The following is a 12,763-nucleotide window of genomic DNA, read 5'->3' as shown; positions in this document are numbered from 1 at the left end:
TCAGATCTCATTTAAATTTCACCACTTGTCCCAGTATGTCTTTTATTGCAGAATAAAATAAAATACAAATAAAACTGCAGTTCAGAATCATGTGTAGAATTTAGTGGTCATGTTTCTTTGGTCTCCCTCAGCCTGATAGAGTATCTCATACTTTTCTTGACCTTGACACTTCTCATTAAAGGACAGTTATTTTGTAGGATGTCCATCAGTTTAGGTTTGTCTAATGTTTCCTCACAATTAGATTCAAGTTATTCCTCTCTGGCAAGAATCTCACTGGAGTGATGCTGCAGTTTCATAATTTTATTGAGTGGCTCATAATTTTGATTTGTCCCATTATGGATAATGTTCAGTTTGATCATTTGATTAAGATGTTCTTTTGACAATCATTCTTGCACAAGATGTTCCAGGTTCAACTTGTACTTTCCCTGCCCAAGCCTGAAATAAGGAGTCCTGGTTTCTTTAGTGGAAAATGGTATTTAAAGGCCAAGATGTACATAGTAGATGTATTCACTGCTATCAGGGTATTGTTCTTAAACCCCCTTACTGGACAGTTGCCAATATATGCATACACAGGCACACACATATCTGGAAACATACATTTACATCTATTATTTTTTCTATACCTGTTTATGTTGAATGTCATGAGTTCACACTAATACTTCCAGTTTAATGCCAACAACACAAGATGTGTTTCTTTTTATTTATTTAATTCTTAATTTTTATTTATTTAATTAATTTATTCATGAGAGGCACAGAGAGACAGAGACATAGGCAGAGGGAGAAGCAGGCTCCTCGCAGAGAGCCCGATGTGGAACTCAATCCTGGATCCTGGGATCATGCCCTGAGCCGAAGGCGGACACTCAACTGCTGAGCCACCCAGGCGTCCCTTCTTTTTATTTTTTAAAAAGATTTTATTTATTTGACACGGAAGGGGGTGGGGAGAGAGAGAGAGCAGGCAAGAGCGCACGTGCATGAGCAGGAGATGGAGAAGCAGGTTTCCTGCTGAGCAGGGAGCCCAGTGTGGGGCTCAATTCCAGGACCCTGGGATCATGCATGATCTGAGCCAAAGGCAGAGGCTTAACTGACTGAGCCACCCAAGTACCCACCTCAAGATGCGTTTTAGTTCTCTCTCCTACATTGGTTAACTCCTTTCTCTGACAATGAAAAATCTGCTTCCTGTTTTATTTATTTTTTAAAATTTTTATTTATTCATAGAGACACACAGAGAGAGAGAGAGAGGCAGAGACACAGGCAGAGGGAGAAGCAGGCACTATGCAGAGAGCTTGACGTGGGACTCGATCCAGGGTCTCCAGGATCATGCCCTAGGCTGCAGGCGACGCTAAACTGCTGTGCCACTGGGGCTGCCCTGCTTCCTGTTTTCTTTATTATATTTACTTGTCTAATCAAGCTTCACATATACAACCAATCTCCCATATCCTTTTCTACCTTCTCCTACGTGGATGTCTTCCTTTCCTGGTTTGAATTGTGATTCCCATTCCCTATGTGGATCTCCTCCTCACACCATGTGGATTATCCCTTTGTATGAATGCCCCCTTCACTCTGCTCTGCCTCTAATATCTCTCTCCAGGCTGCCTTTCCTCAGGAATCTATTCTCAGCCTCAGACTCCCTACCTAAACTGCTCCCACCCATGCGGACACCCTCAGCTCAAGCTCTGACACCCATACTTTCTCCCCCACCAATGTGTAAATGACCTTTTATCCCGCTAGGGCAAGGATTCTCCATGTTGGGCTGCTCCTCCATCTCTAATTCCCTGTGCTGGGCTCCCTACTCTGTGTCATGTGGATGCTCTCCTTGCCTTTGTCAGTCCCCATCTCCCTATAATGGACTGTTCCCATCCTGCATGGATGGTCTCCTTACCTCACTTGGGCCCTAACACTCCACTCTGGGCCACGATAGCCCACTCTCACCTCTAACTTGAACACCTTCCCCACTTTGGTCTACGTAATGGCACCAGAACTGAATTGTTTATAAAAGGTAACAATTTGTATTTATATATATGTTCACAAATATTATATATAAAATAATGTGCATTAAATATATAGCTAATATAAAAATGATTTCCTAATAGCTTTATTAGAAACAACGAAATGCTAAAAACAGTATGAAAACTAGCATGGAGAATGCTCAGGATACCACTTCAAGACTGAAAATTCAAGAATTACCGAAAGCTTTGTTTTCTGTTGCGAATTCTTATGAGTAAAATGTAACACAGTGTTTCTCCCCTTAGATAAGCAGAGGTTATTAAATTCCTACACTTATAAACCTAGAACAGAAAACAATTAACAAAGCATTCCAACTTGGCAAGTAACTAAAAGGCATATGTAAAAGGCAGTTCAACAAAGAATTAATTATAAATAGTATGTTGAAATTAAGAATAAGGAACTAGTTAAAAAGCAGTCACCTTTAGGTGATGTGACACATTAAGCTAAATATCACCTTCACTAATAAACTTAAAATATTTATGTTTAATTAAGGGAAAAAGCAAGAAATTGAAAGAAAGAAAAGACAGACATACAGAAGTGTATGGCTGGCTTAGTCAGCCGAGCACCTGATTGATTCTTGATTTTAGCTCAGGTTATGAACTCTGGGTGGTGAGATGAAGCCTAAGTAGGGCTCTGCCCTCAGCAGGGAGTCTGCTTCTCTCCTTTTCCCTCTCCCTCTAAGCTCCTCTCTCCCTCACACCCTCTCTCTTTCAAATAAATACAAAACCCACAAAACACAAAAAACAAAACCAGGCAGACATTCACAATGGAGAGTAGTTGAAAAAACAAAAGCAAAGACTGAAAGATAAATATGAGGAAAGAGATAAAGAATTAAAAGACAAAATAAAAGAAAGTCAGAGAAAAGGTAATGGAAGGAAAGCTGGAAATAAACAGGATTAAGTTCCTAGATGTTTATTATAGCAAGCGCTTGTGAATTTAAACAAAATTCAGGGTATTCTTATCTCACTGCCTTTCAAAAGGCCAATGAGCAAATCAGTTACTGTTAAGACTCTCTAAATATGGCACATATAGTTTAGGAGCTCAGGGCTTTGGAATCATTCCTAAGCTGCAGACTCTCCTCCTAGCCAAACATCAAGCGGCCCCAATTGACTGGGTTTATTATAAAAATGATTTAGTAGGAAAAAAAGATTTTTTATTTTTTATTTTTTATTTATTTATGATAGTCACAGAGAGAGAGAGAGAGAGGCAGAGACACAGGCGGAGGGAGAAGCAGGCTCCATGCACCGGGAGCCTGATGTGGGATTCGATCCCGGGTCTCCAGGATCACGCCCTGGGCCAAAGGCAGGCGCCAAACCGCTGCGCCACCCAGGGATCCCAGGAAAAAAAGATTTAGTAAAAAAATATCTCAAAGTAGATGATTCATTATGTCCATGTGACCACCTTTAACTATGAGAAGAAAACAAATTTATTTAAAAAAACAACAATCATAGGTTTAGTGTGGTTTCTCAGATATACTTCTTTCAAGTCCTCAGATATACTTCTTTCAAGTCCTCCTGGTTTAATCATTATATGACTATCCAGAATCCAAAATTAGTGCCAAAGAAAGAATAAAATGGTTGGTCCTACAAAGTAATGCGTCCTTATGTGCGCCTGAAATAAATTAACATTTTCAGGCCTCATTTTCCTCCTCTGAAATTGAGGGTGCAGTGGTGAATATTAACAATATATAAATTTGTTGAATCACTGTTGTATACCTATATCTAATGTAACATTATGTATCAACATACTCAAATAAAAATAATGATAAAAAAGTATAATGAGGATGCTGGGTGAGATCAATGGCTCCCAAATTATGAGACCTGCTACATCAAATCATATGAGGAACAGGTTTAAAAATTCTAGTTCTTAAAAACACAAAACCATTTATATTAGCAACCAAAAAGGAGAAATATTTACGTATAAACTTAACAAAATATGTACAGCACCTATATGACAAAAACCTCAAAACTCTGATGAATGAAATCAAAGAACAAAATTAATTGAGATATAGTCCACGTTTGTGCATAGGAAGACTCAATACTGTCATTCTCAACTTTATAGATTCAATGCAATTTCAACCAAAATTCTAGTAAGTGGTCTTGTGGAAATCAAGCAATTTACTCTAAAGTTCTTATGGAGAGGCAAAAGACCCAACACAATATGGAAGGAGAAGACAAAACTTGGAGGACTGATGCTACCTGACTTCAAGATTTACTGTAGGGGTGCCTGGCTGACTCAGTTGGAAGAACATGTGACTTGTGATCTTGGGGTTGTGAGTTTGAGCCCCATGTTGGGTGTAGATATTACTTAAAAAAAGACTTACTGTAAAGTTACAGTATTCTGTTGAATATATCAATGGGAGAGAACAGAGAGCCCAGAAATAGACCCCCATAAACAGAGCCAACTGACCTTTGACTAAGAAGCAAAAGCAATGGAACAAATGAGTTTCTTCAACCAATGGTGCTGGAACAACTATATATCCACATGTAAAAAACATGTATCTAGAGACAGACCTTGCACTTTTCACAAAAATTAACTCAAAATGGATCATAGACCTAAATGTAAAACACAACTCCTAGAAGGTAACAGAAGAACACACAGATGATCTTGGGTATGGCAATGACTTTTTAGATACTACACCAAAGGCACAATCCATGAAAGAAATAACTGATAAACCAGATTTCATTAAAATTAAGAACTTCTGCCTATGAAAGACAATTTCAAGAGAATGAGAAGATAAACCACAAGGCAGGGAGAAAATATTTGTACATCTGATATGGGACTATTATCCAAAATGTACAAAGAACTCAACAATAAGAAAACAACAGGATTGGGCAGCCCCGGTGGCGCAGCGGTTTGGCGCCGCCTGCAGCCCAGGGTGTGATCCTGGAGATCCAGGATCGAGTCCCACATCGGGCTCCTTGCATGGAGCCTGCTTCTCCCTCTGCCTGTGCCTGTGTCTCTGCCTCTCTCTCTCTGTGTCTCCCATGAATAAATAAATAAAATCTTAAAAAAAAAAAAAACACGATTAGAAAATGAGCTAAAGATCTTAACAGACACCTCACCCAAGAAGATATATGACACAAAAAGCATATGAAGAGATGCTCCACATCATATGTCATTAGGAAAATACAAATTAAACCAACAACAAGGTATCACTACATACTTATCAGAGAAGCCAATATCTGAAGCATTGACACCAACAAATGATGAGGTGGAGCATCAGGACTTCTCATTCAGTGCTGGTGGGAATGCAAAATGGTACAGCTACTCTGGAAGTCAGATTTGTGGTTTCTTTCTTTCTTTTTTTAAAAAAGATTTTATTTTTAAGTAGTCTCTACACCCAATGTGGGGCTCAAATTTACAACCCCAAGATCAAGAGTTGCATGCTCCATTGACTAAGCCAGCCAGGTGGTTTCTTAAAAACTAAACATGCTCTTACCATGTGATCTAGCAATCATGGTCCTCAGTATTTACTCGAGAGTCGAATAACTTAGGTCCACACAAAAACTCTCACATGGATGTTTACAGCAGCTTTATTCATAACTGCCAACTCTAGGAAGCAACCAAGATGTCCTTTAGGACATTTTTAGGAGGTGGATGGATAAATTAACTGTGGCACATCTAGAATATGGAATGTTATTTGGCACTAAAAAAAATGAGCTACCAAGCCATGAAAAGATGCGGAAGTATCTTTTTTTTTTTTTTAAAGGAGATAGAAGTTTCCTGAATACACTGCAGGGGGAATGGTAGGCAGGACAGCAGAGGAGAGGCTGCCTGTAAGACATGGAAAAATCTTAAATACATATTACTAAGTAAAAGCAGCCAATCTCAAAAAAGGCAAAAACTATGGAGACAGTAAAAAAAAAGATCAGTGGTTGCCAGGGGTGGGAGGTATGACTAGAAGGAGCACAGAGGATTTTTAGGGCAGCAAAAATACTCTGTATGATACCACGGTGATGGATACATGTCATTATGTTTGTCGCAAACCAAAGAATGTATTAACACTAAACACAAACCCTAATATAAACTTTGGTGGGGCAGCCTGGGTGGCTTAGTGGTTTAGTGCCGCCTTCAGCCCAGGGCCTGATCCTGGAGACCCAGGATCAAGTCCCACATCGGGCTCCCTGCATGGAGCTTGCTACTCCGTTTATGTCTTTGACTCTCTCTCTCTCTCTCTCCCCCTCTCTGTGTCTCTCATGAATAAAAAACAAAACAAAACAAAACAAAAAAAACACAACTTTGGTGGACTTTGGTGATTATGTGTCAGTGTAGGTTTATCAATTGTAAAAAATGTGCTACTCTGGTAGGCAATGATAGGGTAGGCTATGCATGTATGAGGGCAGTGGGTACATGGGAAATCTCTGTATCTTCCCTTCAATTTTGCTGTGAACCTAAAACTGCTATTAAAAAAGGGCCTTAATTTAAAAACAAAAATTTTCATTCTATACCTATTAAAACTAGAATCTGGGTATTTTAAACAGGTTCTTCAGGTAGTCTGACATGAAGACAAGTTGGAAATCACTGGACTAAGTGACATTGCTACTAAATCATATACTGATGCTTTCATATAGTGACTATTATTTTTACAACAGCTTTGTAGGACATGTATATTACTGTCACTGTCCTAAAGACTGAGAAATAGGATCAGAAAAACGAACTGCCTGAGATCACATAATTAGGTAAACAGCTGAGTCAAGAATGCAGTTCAGGTGGTCCATTTCATTCCAAGGCATAGTGGCTCAATATGGTTCTAACATTCTACAAGATACTTAAAAACATTGCCATACTTAAAAACATAGCTAGCTAGCTATTTATTTTTAAGACTTTTTTTTTTTTTAATTTTTATTCATTTATTAGAGACACACAGAGCGGGGGGGGGGGGGGGGGGGGAGGGGGAAGCAGGCTCCATGCAGGGAGCCTGACACAGGACTTGATCCCGAGTCTCCAGGATCACGCCCCGGGCTGAAAGCGGTGCTAAACCGCTAAGCCACCGGGGCTACCCCATTTTGTTGCCTGCTATTTAAAAAGACCTCTGTTTTTGTGGTGCTTGGGTGGCTCAGTCAGTTAAGTGTCCAACTCTTGGTTTCAGCTCAGTTCACTGATCTCAGGGTCATGAGATTGAGCTCTATATTGGGCTCCACACTCAGCAACCTTAAAAAAAAGTAAAAATAAAAAGACCTCTGTTTTGGGAAATAACTGCTAAAACAAGTTGTGGAGAGGAAGCTACAGCATAGGTGGAAGGCAAGGTAAGTTCACATTACAGAACCTCAGAACTGTAACACAAACACCCACCTTAACTGTTCCATCATCACTTCCAGTGCAGACAAGCTGGGGGCCCCTCCTGGCCGGATAACAGGAATTCACAAAGGAAGTATGTCCTTTCAGCCTTTTAACCCTCTCACCTGTTTCACTATCCCACACTGCCACAGTTTTATCTGTGGATGCAGAGAACAGCATACTACGAGAGGAAGAACAAAAAACAAGTAAGTGAAGATGAACAATAGCCTTCTATCTTCCCCACTTGCCAAAATGTGCCAAACTCTTTAAGGCCACTGATATGTTGTACTCTTGACAGTGTGACACATGATGCAGGAATGCCTCACCCTACCTACCAAAATCCTACTGGTACTCTAGACCTGGTTATGAGGTCTACCCTATGAAAATGTAAAAAAAATTCCTTCTGTCAGTCCCCATTATATATTCTAAACTAATATAGTAGTTGTCTCAATCTTCTCCTCCTTTGTGATACACAACACTTTAGACATTTTCCCGTCTGGAAATGTTTAATCACTCCTGCTATAAAGAGAAGACAGACTGTGGCAATTCCTGACCCAGTGACTTGGTAATTCTAGCCCTTTCTCTAAAAATCAAAGGTTTTTATTTCATCTCTGAAAATGATTTTTTTTAAAGCTTTATTATTTAAGTAATCTCTACACCCAACAAAGGGCTTGAGCTCATGACCCCAAGATCAAGAATCACATGCTCCTCAGACTGAGCCAGCTAAGAGCCCATGATAATGATTTCAAGTTATAACTGATTTTATAAGGTTTTCTTTACTCAAATATTAACAGGAAAAAATGTATACAAGGCTATGTACCAGTTGATTTCAGGGACCTTAGAGTTTTACAGGTCAGTTATAAAACAATGAATGTTTACTGAAATACCTAATCGGATTAATTAATTTGGTATAATCACGTTTCTATATTACCTACAGTTAATTGTAAAATTATGTGATCATTAAAATGTTTATGATAAATGTATGTTATAATAAATGACTTATTAGGTGAATAATGTTAAAGGAAAAAAGCAGTGGAGAAGATCATACATGAAGCTCTAATATAAACGTAAACCAAAGAGCTTTAAGTAGGAAAAAAACGTGGGCAGCCCCAGTGGTGCAGCAGTTTGGCACCGCCTGCAGCCCAGGGTGTGATCCTGGAGACCCTGGATCAAGTCCTGCATCAGGCTCTCTGAGTGGTGCCTGCTCCTCCCTCTGCCTGAGTCTCTGCCTCTCTCTGTCTCTATGAATAAATAAAAAATCTAAAAGAAAAAAAAAATAGGAAAAAAACTTGAGGATGCCTGGATGGCTCAGTTGGTTGGGCATCTCCCTTCAGTTCAGGTCATGGTCCTGGAGTCCTGGGATTGAATCCCACATCAGGCTCCCTGCCCCTCCCCCTGCTCACGCTTTCTCTCTCTTTCTCCAAAAAAAAAAAAAAAAAAAAAAAAAAACAAAACTTAGGAAAAACATATCAAAATATTATCCGTGATTATCCTTGGAGTAGTAGCAATATGGGCTATTTTTTGTTTTTGAGTTTCTCAAAACTAACATTTTACTGTTTTTATAGTAAAACTAGCTGATTTCTGCTTATAAAAATTACATTTTATGTCTTAAAAAAAACAAATTTGTATGGGCTGCTGATATTAAAGATGTATTTATAAATGCATACATGGAACAAGAAAACACCTTACTTGGATTGACAGTAATAGTAATAGGATAATAAAGTAGCTGCCCAAAATGCGGTTATTTTTGACAGCAAAGACTCCTGAGGGAGAAAACTTAAGGATGAAATGTGAGAGTATGCCAAAAAAGATTAGTATGAGAAGCAACCATCATTCCACTATGCAGACTACTTACTCACCTGCCATCGGTGTTATAATGCAGCTCCATCACAGCCCCACTGTGTCCTTTCAATGTAGCATAGTTATCACAGTCACCATAGACATTCCACAACACTGTTAGGGAGACGGGGGTTCTGTGATCATTATTGTGCAAAAGAAAACTCATCATTAGGCATAGAAAAGGTACTCACAAATTTACCACAACAGTTTTGAGATTATACTCCTCTGGAACACTATTGGTTCTACTGGTGGGACCAATTTTCCTGACACTATAAACAAAAATAATGCAATACTTTCATATTTAATAAGGTTGAAAAATTAGTTAATGATAAAAATTTTTAAATCTTAAATTGTTTGCTGTAATGTGAACAAAGTTAGTACTCTCTACTATATGTTGGTTGAGTATAAGCAGACTGCAAAATGATGGCACTTATATAGACAACCCACGAAGCTGCGACTGACTTGAAGGTCACATGGCAAGGACTATGCTATGTCTACTCATTCCACATGTACTATGTACCTATAACATGCTAGGTGCTGGGGTAAAATGGGGTAAACAAGACACAGCTCCTCAGGGAGCTTCGTCTAGCAGGGACTGAAATTTGATTAGTGTTATTAAGGAGCACCTCTAGGGGCACTTGGGTGGCTCAGTGGTTGAGTGTCTGCCTTTGGCTCAGGTTGTGATCCCAGTGTGCTGAAATCCAGCCCTGCATCAGGTTCCCCATAGTGAGCCTGCTTCTCCCTCTGCCTATGTTTCTGCCTCTGTCTCTCATGAATAAATAAAAATCTTTAAAGACAAAAAAAAGGAGCACCTCTATACATAATAAGGTATATACATAAATTATTTTTCTGTTGATAAACTGTTTTTTTTTGTTTGATGAAATAAGCATGTTGATTCAAGGATGTTTTGCTAAGATTCCAAGTCTTCTAAACGCTTGGTCACTGTTTAGAATCACAGAACTAGAAAACCTAAATCAAGACAGTGAAGACAGCTATCATCTACCCTGAGGTACAGACTTAAAAGCAAAAAGCTAAAGGACTTGCTTCATTTTACAATGTAACAAATGATGCCAGAATAAAACAAAGTCCTGATATCTTCTCTCTTGCTTTTTCTCATGACTTTTCCAAAGTGATTTTTTTTCAACTTATTTCTCAAAGTATTCCCAACTAGTAGTTGAGAATCTGTATATAGATCTACCCCACCTTTTTAAGATTTTATTTTTAAGTAACCTTTACACCCAACATGGGGCTCGAACCCACAACCCCAAGATCAACAGTTGCATACTCTATAGACTGAGACAGCCAGGCGCCTCTTGGATGTAGATCCTAATAATGTACAGGTAAATTATCCAAGAGAGTTGCCACTTTAGGATCCCCTCCCCCTCCTTTCCCATATGCAGGATTCTATGAGTGAATCAAGAGAAAGGCCTTACATCCTTGGGAGAACGAAAAGCTATCTCTCTCCCCATTACTTCCATTAACCTACTATTCCTAGATCTATTATCTGGCTGAATAAGCTCAAGATTTGCCTCCATGAGGAAGATATTCTCAAAGAAGAGCAACTCACTTTTCAACTAGTAACATAATCTCCTCTGTATTTACCACGTGGATCTTGAGGTCTATATTCAAGATCATTCAACATTCTCCTTACACTATTTTAGCTATGTAGTTTGTGATGCGAACAATCCAGACTGATAAACTCTGTGGCACTAAAGGTTTTAAAAAATAATCACTATTTAAAAGAGAGTGATTATCCCAACTTCAAAAACTATCTCTTACATATCAGTCGATCAAAGCCTGCAGATGCTAAGGTGGATCCATTGGGATGAAACTTGCAGCAGTACACTTCCCCTTCATGTCCTGAGAGAAGCATGATTGGCGCTTGAAGGGAGGAACACCTTGGAGGTCCCTAAACAAAAGACAGAAGTACAGGGTAGTTACTACATACAGGCAAAGGAGACTACAAAAGACACGGTAAACAATCATTGAGTAGATTTCTCCTGATTTAGAGAATGGTAACTCTTCTCACATTAACTTAGGCCTCCAATTTGATACCCTCCTACTCAAGTGTCCAGTGTCTACCAGTTATACTAACTACTCCCTCAGGCTCTTTCTGTCCCACAGCCAACTTTAAATTGCTCAAATATGTTAAGCTCATTTCTGTCTCAGGATCTTTACACTTCTTGCTCCTGATCGGAATCCTCTACCCTTGATCGTCCTGTGTTTAGCTCTTTCCAAATGTTTCCTCTTCAGAAAGTCTTTCATTGATCACTCAAACTCAAAGCAGCATCACACCTCCCCTCTGTATTCCATTAATCCTACTGTATTTCCTCACAGCACTTAAGACTACCTGAAATCACCTTCCTTTGTATTGGTTTACACATTTTGTCCTCTTCCCCGGTAGAAAAGCAGCTTTGTGAGTGCAGGGACCCTGCATTCAACACTTTTCCCAGTCTCTAGCACATTTAATTAACGACTGAACTGAGCTTCCCAACAACCCTGCAAGGTACATATTACCCAGGAAAGTAGTTTTGACTATGGTCTTGACACTAAACCTAGGCTTGGACAATTCACTGGAACCTGGGCTGATATTCCGGTCAGAGAGAAGATCTGGTACACTATTGATAATCCCCAAACATCCTTAATAGCTTTCAGTTTACTCATTTATTTAAAAAAAAAAAAATTAACGTGCCAGGCACTGTTTTAGGCGTTGGGAAAACAGTACTGAACAAAATAAACAATGGAGTTTGTGTTCCAGCGGAAAGGAGGAAGAGAAGAGACGAAGAGAGAAAACAAAACATATAGCAGGTTGGTATGTGCTACGGAAGAAAAAAAGCGATGTGGATTAATACATATGGGGTATTGCAATTTAAAACAGGGTAGTCAGGAAGGCCCTTACTGAAAAAGTGATATCTGAACCAAGATTTGGAGGAGCTGAGTGCGTAAACCACGCGGATATTTTGAAGAGCATTCCAGTTGAGTGCAGCAAATGCAAAGGCTTTGAGGCAAGAGCATGGAAGCCAGTGTGACTGGAGCAGGAGGAGTAACGGAAAATTGGTAGATCTGAGAGGTAAAGGGAAAAATGGGCAAAAGATTTTAAGGATTCTAAGGATTTAACCCTGGGTGAAATGGAAAGCCATCAAAAGTTTTTAGCAGAGGGTAACATGAGCTGACCTTTAGCAGGATTCTCTAGCCACTGGACTGAGAATAGATGGACCATAAAAGAACAGAAACAGGAAATACCAGTTAGGACCTCGCTACAATAATGCCAGATGAGAAAAATAACGGCTTAGACCAGGGGCGAGTGATGGAGGTGGCACAAGGATTAGCAATTTGGCACCTATTTTGAGGACGGCGTGCCAGCAGGATTTGCTCACCGGCTGGTGGAGAGGTTGAGAGTGGAGACGTTTACTTCTTGATCTGAGCCTACCAGCCCAGGAGCAGAGGGGTGATCGTTATTACCTCCATCTTACAAGAAATGCAGTGAAGAGCATGGATTCGGCTTTAACATCTGTTTCCTATCATTTACCGGGTTAAGAGCTTACAAAACAGGGCACGGAGAGTTCCTAACTCTCAAGCTGTTACCAATATTAATGGGGTTTTCATACTCAAAGCCCTTAGGACAGGTATTAAATGAAGG

The 12,763-nt window shown here is 39.5% G+C and overlaps 1 protein-coding gene across 1 annotated transcript in view; it reads right to left on the bottom strand.

Moving 5' to 3' along the window:
* SNRNP40 (small nuclear ribonucleoprotein U5 subunit 40) overlaps window positions 1-12,763 on the bottom strand; it is a 39,411-nt gene that overhangs the window by 25,969 nt on the left and 679 nt on the right. The window contains exons 2-4 of the mRNA XM_026014474.2: window positions 10,903-11,032; window positions 9,144-9,237; window positions 7,300-7,465 (exon numbers count right to left, since the gene is read on the bottom strand). Of these exons, the coding sequence (XP_025870259.1) occupies window positions 7,300-7,465; window positions 9,144-9,237; window positions 10,903-11,032 (390 nt within the window). The remainder of the gene's footprint in view (window positions 1-7,299; window positions 7,466-9,143; window positions 9,238-10,902; window positions 11,033-12,763) is intronic.

This window comes from Vulpes vulpes, chromosome 2, assembly GCF_048418805.1.
Source record: "Vulpes vulpes isolate BD-2025 chromosome 2, VulVul3, whole genome shotgun sequence".
Taxonomy (NCBI): Eukaryota; Metazoa; Chordata; class Mammalia; order Carnivora; family Canidae; genus Vulpes; species Vulpes vulpes.
This window is presented reverse-complemented; position numbering and strand designations above follow the sequence as displayed.